The sequence below is a fragment of the Crinia signifera genome, chromosome 1 (genome assembly GCF_055691185.1).
Source record: "Crinia signifera chromosome 1, ASM5569118v1, whole genome shotgun sequence".
Classification (NCBI taxonomy): domain Eukaryota; kingdom Metazoa; phylum Chordata; class Amphibia; order Anura; family Myobatrachidae; genus Crinia; species Crinia signifera.
The window spans coordinates 71510209-71526836 of NC_139217.1; the positions used below are offsets into that span (position 1 = coordinate 71510209).

Genomic DNA, 16628 nt, shown 5'->3' on the forward strand with positions numbered 1-16628 from the left:
TGAGTGATATTGCCAAAGGTGCATGCAAACCAAAAACATTCTCAAACAGCTAGCAACAATAGGTATCCACTCACCCTAACATGGCTATCCTCCTGGTAGGGTGACAACGCAGCTACCATCAGGGTGGTCCAGTCACAAACAAGTCAATAATGGTGAGCACTCGAAAAACCATAATCAACTTAATCAAATTCATACTTGAAACGGCGACCTACTGTTATTTCCCGCCTAAAAGTAGAGAATGACAAAAACCACCACTAAAACAACTAAAATTGGGGAAGAAGGTTGGGAAGATGGGGACAAAGAGGCTGTGTCACAGCCCACAAAGCCTCATATACCACATCACTACACACTCCTAACCATCATTGGACAAAATAATCACAGGGACAGCCCCCGGGGCTTGAGGTTGAACCCCTCCTCTCTCATGCGGTCTTTCTCTCTGTGGGCAGGATGCACTAACATCCGCGCCCGAACTTTGCCGCACGTTGCCGGCTACCGCAGAGATAATTATCGCATATGCACTAACATATGCAATAATTATTGCAAAGGACAGCTCTTGCGTTAAGATGGACAGCCGGTTTTATTATCAGCAGAATAAAAGTAACTAGTACTCTGACAGGGTAGTTATGAGTACAGTACAATGACTCTTCATAGACTTTCCAGCTGCTTCCCTCTTTATATATTAGTCAGGGGACTCTCCTGATTCCTTCGTCAGCATCTCAAATCCTTTCTGGAAGGAAACTTGTTTTTCCAATGCTGATTGGCAGTTGATGGTGAAACAACGTCTTTCTATAGCTAAGGATTAATATTACTTGAGAAATAAACAGAGCACAAGACCTATAAGCTGAAATAAGCCATCAAAAACCCTGGCTGGCCTGTGTGGAACCTGCTTGTCGGAGTCTTTTCTCATAACTTTCAGGAAACAATAACTTTGTAAGTGGATAAATGTTATTCCGCTGAGTATATTTCAATTCATGAAGAAAAATAAAACAACAAAGCCCCATTCTTCAAAAGGATGTTTATGCTCCAGCACAGGATGGGGTCTTAGAAACTTTTACAACCTACGTGTGCCTACTTTATGTCGACTGAAAAGACAGAAGCATGGGACAGGTTGTACTGCGCCAGCAAGCTGCAGTGCGTGCAATCAGTTTCCCAGGGATTCATGACAAGCCTTCTAAAGAGAAGAATGTGAGAAGTTGCCAATGGCAACCAATTAATACCTGTCATTTTATAGACTGTGTTAAATGATAGCTAGAAGCTAGTATGTTTCTATGGGCAACCTCCATTTGTTCTCTTAAACGTATACAATGTGACACTTACAGAATATGTAACTAAGACAAAGGAGCCGTTTCAGACCTGTTCATAATGGGCCGTTCGCTCCATAGTGGGCAGAATGGGGGTGGGCAGGGGAGGTTAATTGAGGCTCCTGCTGTGCCCATTTATGGGTATTACAGGTATCCAAAGGATTGATGTTATATGCATGCAGCTCTAGTAGTCTAAGGGGGGTATTCAATCTCCTGCCACTATTCCAGAAGGGGGAAATAGTGGCGGGGTACTATTCAGTGCTGTCTTTCCTGACAGCATTGAACAGAGATCTCAGCAGAACGGGCCTGACTTTGAAGCAGTCAGGCCCATTTTGCCGAGAACGACCGTGGATTGTCGAGCTCCCGGCTGCAGCTCGATGATCCACGGCCAAATCCCGCGACCACGTCCCCTTTTTGGCGTTCAGCTGTTGGACCAGTCCGTCAGTCGTGACCCGGAATTAAATATCATTTTAAACAAGCAAACACAAATAAATAATGTTTTACTACCTTAGAACACTGTTTGGGTCATTTGGTGACTTGCCCAATTCACTTTGGCTTCAAAGTCTTATTATAAGGCTGATAAAAGAAACAGTATAAGGAGCAGATTTATTTAGCCACAAGGCTTACACTCAGAGAGATACTCTCTGAGTGTAAGCCTTGTGGCTAAATAAATCTGCTCCTTATACTGTTTCTTTTATCAGCCTTATAATAAGACTTTGAAGCCAAAGTGAATTGGGCAAGTCACCAAATGACCCAAACAGTGTTCTACTGCAGAACCTTCGCACACATGCTCACCTACCTGCCATTAAGAAGCCACATGACAAGTGATCTCTTATACATTTTTGCAAAACCAATGTTTTTCGAGGCACAAAGATGATAAGACTACAATTTCCAATAGAAATGCCACCGATTCCTTCTGTGTTGTCTCTGTATTGTAGCGGGTTAGTTTTTACTGGTAGACAACAAGTCATTTACACAAACCACATTTTAAGCACAATTAATCTTTCCACTTTGCCCAGTAAGGCATCACATGGAGGATTTATGCTCCACTCCTACGAACAATATACATTTCATCTGCAATAAACGGAATTCTCTCAAGCATGAAGCTTTCTGGCTTAGCGTTGCATTGTTTGCAGAAGAATATATAAGAAGTTAAATAAATCTGACAATATTGTTTTAACAGCACAAAATTCCAAACAGAAGCAAAGCTCTACAGGGAAAGCAAGTGGATCATTCATGTATACTATACCAGCTAGATGTCGTATATAGTAGGCAACGACCTCTAATTTCCAGGAATACACTCTAGAACTTTAAATATTTCTCCCTGAAATTCAATGTCCCAGGATGAAATGAATCCTTGTTTTTCAATATGGACATTGTTTTTCCTTCTTATTCTGTGTTTAACCCTTTGAATGCCAACATCTCTGTGAGCGACGTGCAAAATATCCGCTAAAAATGCCGGCGTCGCTCACATTTGTTATATCAATTCAAATTAGAAAAATGTTGGGTAATAAAAAAAAGATTACATTTTCTAAATGAGATAAACATTACAGGTCATTAGGATGAATAAAAATGTTTGCGTGCCAATTTTCACACCTATTTTGATAAGTTCACTTGGCACTCAAAGGGTTAAGCAGCTAACCTCATTCTCTGTCACTTTCTGAGTTTTTTCTTTATTTTTTAAAAAGGAAAAGCAAAATATAGATTATTACAATGTTCAGTGAACATGTCATGCTGGGGGGCAGCCTAGGACCCCAGGGTCAGACCAGAAAGCAGCGTGTCACAGGCTTATATGCACCTGCCCAGGAGCACAGTGTCCCTGGAAATTACACGGAGATCCGTGCGCAGGAAGGATATTAAACAAATTGGCGCATGAGACCGGGTCTCGACATAACATACAGTTGAAAAAAAACAAAAACAAAGCAATCTGACATGACAGGGTCCCCGTTTATAAATAGGTCAGGCATTTATTTTATATTTATCTTAGCGAGTAGTTCTCAATGTGACATGTCGTTCGCACACCACACGAAGTGTGCAGTAAGTAAGACTCTAGGGACAGTATGGCAATAGAGCAGAAGGAACGTTTTGGTGGAGCTAGAATACAAGTCTTTATTATTAGCTTATTATGGTAGAAAACTAGATCCAACACAGGATTACAAATAACTATTTAACCCCGTTTCAAAAGTATGCGCATATAGTCGGATGGTCTAGACACACCAGAAGCATCCATCTTGTGTGATGATGTCATACTTGCCGACTATTTATGAGATGCTATTGGACACTTCGGGGGAGAGGTTGGGCTCTCACGTCATTAGGTCCCACCTCCACCATGTTGAACTGAAACAATTCTCAGGCAGGGCTAAACGACACACGGCCAGATGCACTAAGCTTTAAAAGTGATAAAATGGAGAGTAATAAACAGCCAGCCAATCAGCTCCTGTCTGACACTTTTAACACAGTCAGTGACGGGATACGGTCATATTGTCGACCTGACTTAGGTCGACACTCATTCGGTCGACATTGTTGGGTCGACAGGCAACAAGGTCGACAGGGTTCTAGGTCGACATGGATGAAGGTCGAAAGGTGTCTAGGGTGACATGGGACAAGGACATGGGTTTTTTCACTGTTTTTTGAGCCAACGTGTGCCAACAGGCGGTATTTCATGCCCTACCATCCACTAGGGCGTGGTGGGAGAATAATATAGTGCCCGAACTGTGTCCATGTCGACTGTGTTGACATTCGGGTCAAAAAGACAGTGGAAAAAACCATGTCGACCTCACGACCTGTCGAGCTAACCCATGTTGATCTAACGCATTTGTCGACCTAAACCCATGTCGACCTTGTCCCATGTCGACCTAGTTGCCTGTCAACCTAAGTCGGGTCGACAATACGATCCACACCCGTCAGTGACATGGCAGGTAGGAGCTGATTGGTTGATTGTTTATCACTCTCCATTTTATCACTTTTGAAGCTTAGTGCATCTGCTCAACAATTTGTTTAATTTAATCCAGCCCCCATCAAACTGGGCCGCGATTTCCATAATCACCTTCACTAGGAAAGAGGTGTGATTCAGGAATCTGCCTACTCTTCGCTGGTATGGGGGACTACCTGAACAATCAGGAGTCTCCACAACTTCCGAGAGTTAGAAAGGAGTGCATACTTACTTTCCGGGAACACCCAGGAGGCTACCAAATCTTAGGTGTCTCTCCTGAATGCCTGGAAATATAGTGGCAGAGTTACAATAATATACTCATGGTTGCATATCCTCCAGAACCGCTCCTGTCTGGGCCACACTCCGTAAATCTTTATAGGGCAACTATATAGTCGGCAACTTTGAGGCCAGATTGTCATTGATACTAACTTAACATTGTAAAAAAAAGAGGCACTTGGAATGTATCGAGGAGGCAAGAAAAGTTGTTCTCTACTTATTGCTGTTCAGATTTACAGAAGAATAAACACTAGTTAAACTAACATTTTAGAAGGTCTTTTTGCTAAAAATTGTGCTTATTATTATTATTAATAATACATATATATATATATATATATATATATATATATATATATATATATATATACGAAGCAGATTGCCGTTCTACTGCTGGTTGTAAAGGTCTTTAGTGTCCTCTTCAAAGTGCAAAATCAGCGGTAGCCATCATTACAGATCAGTGTATGAGTAATGATGTCAATCTGTCGGACAACGGTAACCGTGGCAACAGTAACCTGCAATTCCAGCGAACTCTTGTTGAATTTATTGTGGCAGGGGCCAAGCGGGCCTACAGCATAATGAAGCCGAGAACTACAATATCTGACACATCCACTTCCCCACTCTGTAATGTGAGCTGGCAGAATGAATTCAGGAATGTTTGTATTTTGAATTGTTTAAAACGTACATATAAAACTTAACAAGTAAAAAAAAATGAAATGCCATTGCCATCAACAGTATGTGACCAAATACATGAAACAAATGTGAAAAAAGTGATATGATAGAAAAGCAAAAATAAATAATCTGCCTAAAAGCTTTAATTTAATATAATACATAGTATATACAAAAAAATAAATAAAGTTGTGTGCAGTTTGGAAAACAGAAACAGATCATAAGAAAAGTTGCAATCCTGTAACAGAATAGTAGGCGATAATAATAAATCTGGGTTCAAACTATATAGTACAGTTTATCAAATATGCTGATTTCTGCCAGCAGTGAGGTTGGTAATATTGTGTTAATGGACACCTTCCAAAGTTTTTATTTCATTCTGTTCATGCCGATTAAATGAAAGGCTAACTTCACTGAAACCTGATGTTGCCCAATTAAAATAATTGTGCTAGGTACTACAAATTCTGATGCTTGAAGCAGGACTTCTGGCTGAAATCGCCTATTAAAAAAGAATCAAAACACTCCACAGCACTGCTGCCGTTTGCTGGACAGGTTGTGAATACAGATAGGCACAATAGGGAAATGGCACATTTTTATATGCACAAATAAAAATCTAATTAGTACATTAAAACGTACAAACCTTACACAAGAAATAATGAAACTGTTCCTGTCTCTCTCATATCTTATTCAAATTAGACTCCAGCCAGTAGTGTCTCAGAATACACCGGGAAATATTGCGATTAAGGTGGCGATATACTAAGCATAATAGTCTGGACATGGGGCCTGATTAAGACCAGTTTGGTGTGCTGCGCATACTCGCAGCCAAAAGAACAGGTCAGGTCTAACATTCACATTGTCCTTGTTGACTACGATCCTACAGACAGAATATGGGCTACGTATAAAGACCGGAACTATAGGGCAAAATATATATATATATGTTGTGTCTCTCCCAATTGTCACTGACTCCCTGACAATTTGGGATTAAAGCAGGGGTGGGGAACCTCAGGCCCGGGGGCCGTATGTGGCCCTCCCACCTGCCCAGTGGCTTTGCTTGGAGTCAAGTACAGGTGAATTCTCTTGATAGGTCCGTAGTTCTCGCGAGATTCCTCTTAATCAACAGCAGCCGGAGACTGTTAGTCCTATACAGTGGCAGCCGCCGAAGCGCGAGACGGCTGCAGCAGGACAATTTGTAAGAGTAATTCTTACATATGGCCCCCGAAGGATTTTTTCCCCATACAAATGGCCCTTGGCACAAAAAATGTTCCCCACCCCTGGATTAGTGAAGCCACAGCTAGAAGATCAAGCAGGTCTGTACCCCACATAGTGACTATATAAGGCATAGCTATCCACCAATACAAACTTAATTATATTTAATCCAGAGACCTAGAACATTGTTGGCGGTTCAAAACTGTAAATTACATGTTTTCCAAATCCATCTGCATAACAGTAACGGTAAACGGCAAGCCAGCAGGACGCAAGCGTATAGCGACTGATAAATCTAACAGCTTCCAATATGGCTAGAAGTACAAGAATGTGCAGATGACGTAGTTTCCTCCTGTTACAATATTTTGATGTCTCTTTTCAATGTTAGAAGCACTCGCTGGAGGTAAAAAGAGGAAAAGTCCTCAGACAACCCAAACTGTTTTATACTCCGCAGCAACACTTTAACAGCCTGACATTTTCATGACATCGTTCACTTTGCACTTTATCAATCTAAAGTACATTGTTCGGAAAGGGTTATACATTACTTTATTCAAAAGAGAGCAGTCCTTGTAATTAGGTATAAAATAAATACCTCCAATTAATTGGAACCGGGAAAAAAAAAAAAAAAAAGACCCGCTGTCTCATTCAAAACTGAAAACATTTTGTTTCTCCTTTCCGTACGCCCCCATCTGTCAACAAGTGCTTGTAATTTTATTACACTGTCCTGTAGTTTATGCAGAGTTGGTATTATTTTACAGAGTTCTGTTAATGGACTGGATAAATGGAAATGCTATTTAAACTGGTCTCCAGATCCAACAAACACAGCTGCAACTGTGCTTCTATTTCTAAGCAAGCTTCTTGACCTGACCAGGCGGTGCTCTGTAAGCCAGTCCAAGGGGAAACCGGAGCAGGCAGCAAAGGGAAAATATAGTAGGCCGCTGGCGGCAATCAACCATGGCTAATCATAATTCATATACACTGAACCCTCTTTTACTTTCATATTGCTTTTAGGCTACAAAACAAGCATGCAGTTCCTTTCACCTGGCATCTCATTTACAACTAGAGGTCAAATAATGATTAGTATGCACAGAAGCCGGGGGGAGTGGGCTGCACTCAATATCCATTAGACCCAGCCACATTTATAAAGGCAGCCCAGCGTGATAACTATTCTCTCTCTCCCGCAAAAGAGACGAGGGCTTCTTTACTTTCTCTGGAGTTCTAGCAAAACACGGTTTTCATTGCTGCTTGTTATTAAAATTGTGCTGTTGTTATGCAGCCTGTTGTCATTCAAAGAACGCTTAAAGCATTGCATTATAATGAACTGAAAATGTGCATCCCAGATTGTGTTTATCTTACTTCCAGCAGAGAGCAAGCAAAGGACCTCATGTCCTATAGATTGGTTTATAGTATACTCGGTGTTACTCTCTTTAGCTGTAATATTTAAATTTATAAGCGACGGTTAAATAGGGTGGGAGGCGCTAAACAGGCAGACAGTGATTGGCTGTACGGCAAAGCTGCATGGTGTGCATTGGTGGATCCATAAGCGGGGGCGGAGTCAGTGCGGACACACCAGTACGGTGTCAGTTTTTTAAATAGCATTATGAGATATCACCCGTGTGAGAGCGATAATTGCAGCGATATGTACTGCGGTGGGAAATGAATGCTTTACTGTTTAAAAGAGCTGCAGCGGGATGTCACGTTTACACTAAATGACGCATTTCACAGTATTATGTCTTATTCAATTAATTCAGCATTATTTCTGCTTAGCGCTGTTCCGGGAATGTAACATTGCAGCTAGCAGCATGGTAAGTTTTTCTTCACACTCCATGAAGGTTTTGTAAGGGGTGCACCATAAATATATATGGCGCTTATGTGCACAGCCGAACATCGTAGCGATGGCCAGCAGCACACAGCGATGAATTGAATTGCCACTTCATTTTTATTGCCATTATAATGCAATTAAAGAGAGTTAGAGATTGAGAATCAGAGTCTACAGCTAGTTGCGTTTGTGCGAGTGTCTCCGACGTCTTAGCTGTAGACTGCATTGGGTGATCTTATATTCCTGGTTGAAACTTAAGCTCATTCTGGACTCATTACAACAATTACACAGCACTGCACTTCAGTGGGATCAATCAATGTCAGCGTAGTCCATGTAGTGATGTAAAGCAGGATCTGGGGAACGCGGATTCGTATGATTGTTACGGTTTTCTTCTTAATAGAGGTTCTGTGTGGCGTGTAACACGGCATCGATTCCACTGTGGATCTTTAAAAGCATGGATGTGCTTTTAGTAGCTATTTGTTTTATGGTCTGATCAGCAATAAGTCTTGGGCAGGAGAAACCTAACACCGCAGAGACCTCAGTTACGTATCCTTTCTTCAGTTACCAGGCTCTCTAATTTAATAACCGGTGCACAATTGAATAGCATTCTGAAATGCAATATGAGGGGCTCGGCACACCTGAAGTCAGCAGGTTGGCAGCCAAATTATCATGAGAGCTTGTGAGAGATGCTGCACTGTCTGTGATTAGTCCCTGTCTCAGGACTGTATTTAAGGAGTGCGATCTCCTAATGGAAATGCCATAGTCATTTCACGCTGCAGTGTCCATGAATCCTTCAGCATTTCTCGCAGATATAGGAGGGATTACACACATTAAGTACTGCATCAATATTGCTGGACATGTTTTACATTTCCAGTATACCTATTGTAACAGCATTGTTGTATGTTACTTAACCTTTATCCAATAGGTTCAATTGTCACAGGCAGGAATGCAAACATCTGGGGATTTAAAAGGTGCACCTAGAACGAGCACACCACTGAAGTATGACTGCACTCATCTAACAGGAAACTTCATATGGAAAGAATTGTGTGGGTTTTATAGACAAACAGGGCTGCTACTAGGAATTTCGGGGCCTCTTCTCCCTTCACTTTAAGCCAGACTCCGGCTCTGAGTCCCTCATCCCCAGCAGGCAGGTTCCGAAGCACAGGCTTCTTCAATGCAGGTAGCCGGCAGGCAATTATAATGAAGCACGGCTGGTGAGCCAATCGGAGCTCAAGTACCGGCAGCCGCTCTGATTGGCTAACGGTACACAAGCTCTGATTGGCTCAAAAGCTGGTGCAGCATTTTAATTGGCCTCCGGTGTAAATCCAATGACTGCCCCTATCAGTTCGCAGTTATTGGGGCATATGTAATAGGGCCTGGGGGTTGCCAGATTTTCAATTTATGAACAATGTAAAATGATAGTCCACATACGTATTCTTTGGCATTGTGTTATCAGGGTCCTACTGTGATACAATATGCTATATATCCCTGCTTTGTCCTTGTATCCCCACCCTCCCCGCAAATACAGAAAAATATTCAAGTCACATCAACTGCGCCAAGTTGAAAACTACTGGTATAATGTATAAAAGACAATGACACATTAATGAATTACCCCCACAATGGCAAACCGTCAACAAATACAATACATCATATAAGCCAGATTATCCAATATATGCTACTGTATTGTGGATGTATAAATGTATGTACTCATATATATAAATGTAGCCGAATGAGTGCGATCAAATGAACATCACCCCTGTGATTTCCCATCACTTTAGACAGGAGATCTGCGGTGACAACAATTGAATTCCCCCTTAAAGGAATCAGTTTAGGGGAATGATGTCCAGGTTTCCAAATTTCTCTTTTAACCTGTATATGAATAATAAAAGCTAGTTTTTATACTTTTGTACCGTAATTAGCTATTTTCTTGTTGTCTATATGCGATTTAGGTTCAGTGGTTCTACATGTAAGAATTGAATGACGGTTATTTTCTAAAAGCATATTCTACATTAGTGCACAGTAACGAGAGGTAGACAATCGCATAAGGTCGCTTCACCAAAATAACTTTGTTGAGCAACACAACAGCAAACGTAATATTGACTGTAGCAAGAGCCAAATAAACAATACCAACAACATAACATAATGATGAAAGTATAGTATTATCACCAACATATCACAACATGGTACGAGCAAAAAGGTTTCATTATTACCCAGTACAAACATCAGAAGTAATAATACTGGGGTACTTACAGTCTGTACAGCTTGGGAGTTCCGAGAAAAAGCAATTCGGGGAAAACCTGAAGATTATTTCGATTCAGACGCCTAAAAGGAAAAAATATTGAAAAGTATTAATAACAAATATATACTGCAAGTATTATTTCTAATGCGGGGCACGGACAGTGTAATGGTTAGCATTTCTATCTCACAGCAATGAGGTCATGGGTTTGATTCCCACCATAGCCCTAACTGTGCGGAGTTTGTATATTCTCCTCACTATCCATGTTGGCATGGAGTTGATTGTATAAAGTGTGGTGAGCGCGGCTAGCCCCGCGTGGGGACAATGAGCCCGGAGCGTGGCGAGCGGATGCGGAATATACGTCAAGTAATCCGCGTCCGCTCACCACGCTTCAGGGTCATTTTCCGCTGCGTTCGCCACGCTTCGGGCTCGGTGGCTTGCTGCTCTTGCCACACTTTATAAAATCAACTCCATGCCAAAGTGGATAGTGGGGGTATGAACAGGTTAAGAGGATGCATACCACATCCCCTTGCGGGGCTCGCTGCGCTCGCCACGCTTCGGGGTGACGTGGATAGTGGGGGTGTGCTAAACGTGGATAGTAGGGGTGTATTAAATTGCAGTGGTCAAATCGCATGCGATTTGTGTGTGATGTGATGCGATGCACGGACAGGGGTGCCGTGAAACTGCACAAGTACCATCGCATGAAAATCACATGCGATGCGATCCCAGTGAATAGGACAGTATGTAAACTACTTAACGGGCGCCGTGATAATGCACAAGTACCTATTAAAGTTATACTTTTCTCTGTGTGTGTGTTTTTATTTGAACATTTTTTTACAGGTGATCTACAAGTCCAAGGGGCCTCATTAATGCCCTGCATGCTGGGACTTGTGCAGTATGGCCGGGAGACCTTAAGTAAAAAGTGTCCCCCGGCTGTGGCATGACACACCGCGGGTTGTTAAAGGCCCAGGTGCTAGTTCCAAAATACAGGGAACCTCCAGTTATTTGTCCGCCTTATTTTTAGAACCAGGACCGGTCGGGGTTGGTTTCAGAAATACGGGGGACCCAGGGCTGGTTATGCTCAGGAAGGGGGACCGCACGCCATTTTTTTTTTTATTCTAACCTTACTAAACATTTTTTAAGACATTTCTCAATGATCTGTGCATGGTTCTGTCAAATTTGCCAGTCAGAACCTGGTCTATTTTTAACATTTACCAAAAATCGCACCCTATTACATTTGCGAGTTGTATACTTTACAAGTGTGAACAAATATCGCCAGGTCCAAAATGTACGAATTTTGCCTCAATTTGCACCCTATTAAATGTGCGATTTTCGGGAAAATGTGCGAATTCGGACGTTTTGACCAAAAATCGCACATGTCTAAAAAGTTACACTGTATTTTACTGTCAATGAATAACCCACTACATGTTTATTTTGAACAGAATGTTAAAACGGACCAAACGTATAGGAAAAGGACAACTTAAATAAATAAGACAAGATAGTAGAAACATCACAAAATAATAATAAAAATAACAAAATAATAATAATAAATAAATAAATAACGTCCAATACAAACAGCTCCATTTGTAAAACAATAGATAGAGGTTCCTGGGTTATACCACATACAGTATATGAATGAATAGACTACCACCCTGCAATTCATGTTGTAAAAAAAATGTGAAGAATGTGTGACTGGAATTCTGCCTCCAGCTAAACAATGAGGCAAATTAAAGAGCATCGAGAAGCCAAAAGGTAAGAAGTAATATCACATTGCCTGTGCGGGACACTAGGATAAACCATTCCATACCAATCCACCATGGACTGTAAGGAACATCCAGTGAGCGCTGTCGAGGAAGGATATGTACAAAAATAGACATGGGAAAAATAAACAGCATTTCTGGCTGGGAATTTGTGAAAGGGTCTGGAAAGAGTTTCTCACCATCATTCCACATTAATGTCCACAGGAGTCGTCTTACTAGTCTCCATGGCATAGCATGCTATACGCTGCATTTCAGCAGGCCACTTTTGAATTAGGCAAACATTTAGGAGTATATTTACTAAAGTGTGGCTTTACAACCAATCAAATTCTAGCTTTTATCTTCTAGAATCTGCAGGAGAAATGTTAACTTAAATCTGATTGGTTGCTATAGAAAACATCTCCACTTCTATAAAGTGGCACTTTAGTAAGTATACCCCTTAGTGCAGGCATGTCCAAACTGTGGCCCTCCAGCTGTTGTGAAACTACACATCCTTGCCATAGTTTTAGCATTCCCTAATAGCAAAACTGTGGCAAGGCATGATGGGACTTGTGGTTTCACAACAGCTGGAGGGCCATAGTTTGGACATGCCTGCCAGTGAGAGAAGTATGCCACCAGTATCTACTAATCTGTACACTACCAGGTATATCCAGGGCAGGTGATAAAGGCAGTGGCGTAACAAAAACTTTTGCTCCCCCCCACCGGGACAATTTTGCCGCCCCCCCCGGGACAATTTCGCCGCCGCCCCCCGTTAGAAGAAAAGACCCCCCCCCCTCCGGGAGCTGGCAGGGATGTCCGTGCGGCCCGGGGGAACCTGTGGTCAGGGAGAGCCTGGAGGGCGCTGCGTATGATGTTGCCGGGGTCCCTGCAGTGAAGTGGAAATAACGAGCTATCTCCGCCGCCCGGTGGCGCTGGAAGCACTTCTTACTTTGAAAACACTGGCCGAACACAGTGTTTTCAAAGTCAGAAGCACTTCCCGTACCGCCGCACGGCGGTAGCGCGTTGTTTCCACTTCACTGCAGGGACCCGGGCATCGTCATACTCAGCACCGCAGGGACCTCCAGGCTCTCCCTGACCACAGGTACCCCCGCGCCGCACGGACACCCCTGCCAGCTCCCCGCTGCACCCACAAGCAGTGGGAAGCTGGTGGAGAAACAATAGCACCCACAGACCCCGGCGCCTCCCCGCCACCACGGGGGCTGCGGCCCCATAGTTACGCCACTGGATAAAGGAAAGCACTGCAGAGAGTATACAGGATTTTAAGAGAGGATCCAAGAGGCTACAATGCCGCACATTTATAATTAATGATCGACAGTACTAATTAGGTTACATATCATTATCAACAATCAACCTGGACTATACTGTATCACATTGCAAACTTTCCTGCAGAATAGGAAAATCCTGTACTAATAAGGACAGCAATGTAAGTATTGATCCCCATGTAATGAATTCTTAAAAAAGTTATTATTATTATTTAAAATTTTATTGATAATGTCCAAATATATTATATATAATAATAATAATAATAATAATAATAATAATAATAATAATAATAATAACCATCAGTACATGTCTACTCCTGTCACTGGCTATGATCCGTAAGTTCTGATCAGTTTAGTTTTATACTTGATGTATGATGGAGAATAATTGGTCCCCTAATGCAGATATTAAAAGTTAACAGTTATGTGATCTGGCCTACAGCTTTGTCCAATAATAATCCGTGGTGCAGAGAGGAGGCGGGGCTTGCTGAGCAGACATAACCACACCCACAAAGTTGGAACACACAAAGGGCTGCACATTGCTTCTTCAGAGGATCGAAGTAGTATATGGGCCAGCCAACCGCCTTGAGCCGCCCAGGACTTTCCCAGGCAGCAGGATCGCATGCGATACTTCATTTCACATGCAGTGTATCACATGCGACCCTGCTCCCTGGCACCCTTCACACCTCTGGCTCAGGTCTAATGCACACGGGACAGTGCATCGAGCTCGAAGGGTACACCAAACACATCTGACTTGGGGTGATTTCTCTGCCTTGTCCATCGGGATCGGGTGAAATCACCCCAAATCGGACAAGTGTATGGGCACTTTTAGCATGAAAAACTATGAGAATTTAGAATAGGATGGGGTTCCCCCACATAGCAACCACTGAGTAAGGACACACAAATGCCGCTTATACAGAACAGCATGTAAATATATACAGTATGTCGGTTAGGATGAGCAAAATTTGTACCTAGAACAAGTCCACTTGTGTGCATTAAGTGCAACAGACTCTTCTGCCGCTGATGCAGAGGCACGCAGATGCCCTCAGCTCTGCAGAGGTGCAGAAGTACTGTACGCTGCTCCGTGCTTATTTCTTTTGAGTAACAGACACCAATTTCATTTACAATTCTGCATCAGTAAATTCAGCCGGCATTACAGTATATAATCCAAATATCGTGGGTTGATTTGCATGGTATGACTGCACTAAGTAATCATTTTCCTGATATGGTCTCCCACACTTTCCATCTTTGCGCAGAGGATTCCAGTTCCTTTTACAACATTCTCATACATTCACAAATGTTTGATAGGCCCCTCCCACAGATTTGCTTTATTAGATTATGAATTGGTTTGTACAGGAGCGGGTCCTAACACAGGCCTTTGTCCGCTACATTTAATCATAATTTGTTAATATAAGAAGTTAAGAGCGGCTTGTCTTTCACTTGGGAATATCAGCCGAGGTCCTTTCTCTGTGCTCCTTGTGTAGCCAGCGCGTGAAAGGAACTATATTTGTAATGTATCTGTAGGTTGCCTTAGAAATGGTTCTGAATTCCAGGGTCCCAGGGAGATGAATTGGTTGTCAGATAACAATGTACCTCCATCAGATGGATTTGGCAGTTGTAAACAAAAAGGATTCTTTGGACTTTTCCGCCCAAATATGAAATATTTACTCACGGCCAACAGCTGGGAAAGGCAATAAAAGAACTGTTCATATAGAACTTGGTCTCCATTCAAGAAACCGAAAATCTTATGTCCCCCTTTTCATGATTCTCACAGTGGCTTCTTAAAGAGATCTACGTGGACCTCTGCACAAAGAGATTAGTGACCCTGTACCTTGCAAGCTGGTGTAAAGTACACTGTAATATCAACCTAACTTTAAAACAACCTTGTACAGTTAAAAAAAAAGCTTAAAAATGACAACAACAAAAAACACTAAAAAGAAGAAAAAAAACAGCAACTGGCTAAAACAAAGTGCCAGCAAAGCAATCTAATTTGTATGTATTTAAAGACACAAAATTGTGGCTCAACTGCTACCAGACGGTGCAACTGTATGTGGTATAAAATTCTTCTACACAATGGAAGAAAGCATATTTACTTCACTGGGAACTGCTAGCACCACCAAGGCTTGCACATATTGAGGGCACTCACTTTGTGGGTTGTACACATATTTGGACTTGGGCTATCAGTTAATTAGAAATTAATGGCACTACCGAAGGCACCAAATAACTCAATAATGTCACAAATTTGTAGGCGGTTGAATAGCTTCTATACCCATTAGTGCCTCCATTAGGTCAATAATTTCTAGAGAATTCACAGGTTGGATTTTCATTAGTTTCTTTAGTGAGACCGCTTACTCCCAGAGTGTTAATAGGACAGTTCCACATCGATTACCCCACCGAGGGCAGTAATTGCTAGAGAGTTGATAGGACCGGTTCTCATTAATATCCCCAGTGAGGACACTAATTCCTAGAGAGTCGATAGGGTGTCTTTTCATCAATCCCTTGGTGAGATCACAAATTCCTAGAGAGTTGATAAGATGATTTCTATTGCTTTCGACAGTGAGGTCACTAATTCCTAGAGAGTTGATAGGATGTCTATTCATCAATCCCATGGTGAGATCGCTAATTCCTAGAGAGTTGATAGGATGATTTATATTGCTTTTGCCAGTGAGGTCACTAATTCCTAGAGAGGTGATAGGATGATTTCTATTGCTTTTGCCAGTGAGGGCACTAATTCCTAGAGAGGTGATAGGATGTCTATTCATCAATCGCTCGGTGAGAACGCTAATTTCTAGAGAGTTGATAGGATGATTTCTATTGCTTTTGACAGTGATCTTACTAATTCCTAGAGAGTTTATAGGATATCTATTCATCAATCTATTCACATCAGTATACATTATGTATAGCAAGGGATGAAGCTAATACACCATCGTTGAACTGGATGGACGTGAGTCTTTATTCAGCCTTAAAATACTTTGGAACTATGTAATTCCTAGAGAGTTGCTAGGATGTCTATTCATCAATCCCTCGGTGTGATCACTAATTCCTAGAGAGTTGATAGAATGTCTATTCATCAATCCCTCAGTGAGATCACTAATTCCTAGAGAGTTGATAGGATGATTTCTATTGCTTTCGCCAGTGAGGTCACTAATTCCTAGAGAGTTCATAGAATGTCTATTCATCAA

At 41.9% G+C, this 16628-nt stretch overlaps 1 protein-coding gene across 5 annotated transcripts in view; it reads right to left on the bottom strand.

Annotated features, from left to right (window-relative positions):
- The window catches only part of SLIT2 (slit guidance ligand 2), a 260597-nt gene that overhangs the window by 231738 nt on the left and 12231 nt on the right, over window positions 1–16628 (bottom strand). For all 5 annotated transcript variants that reach the window (XM_083161418.1, XM_083161417.1, XM_083161416.1 and 2 more), the window contains exon 4: window positions 10445–10516. In XM_083161418.1, coding sequence (XP_083017544.1) covers window positions 10445–10516 — 72 coding nt within the window. The remainder of the gene's footprint in view (window positions 1–10444; window positions 10517–16628) is intronic.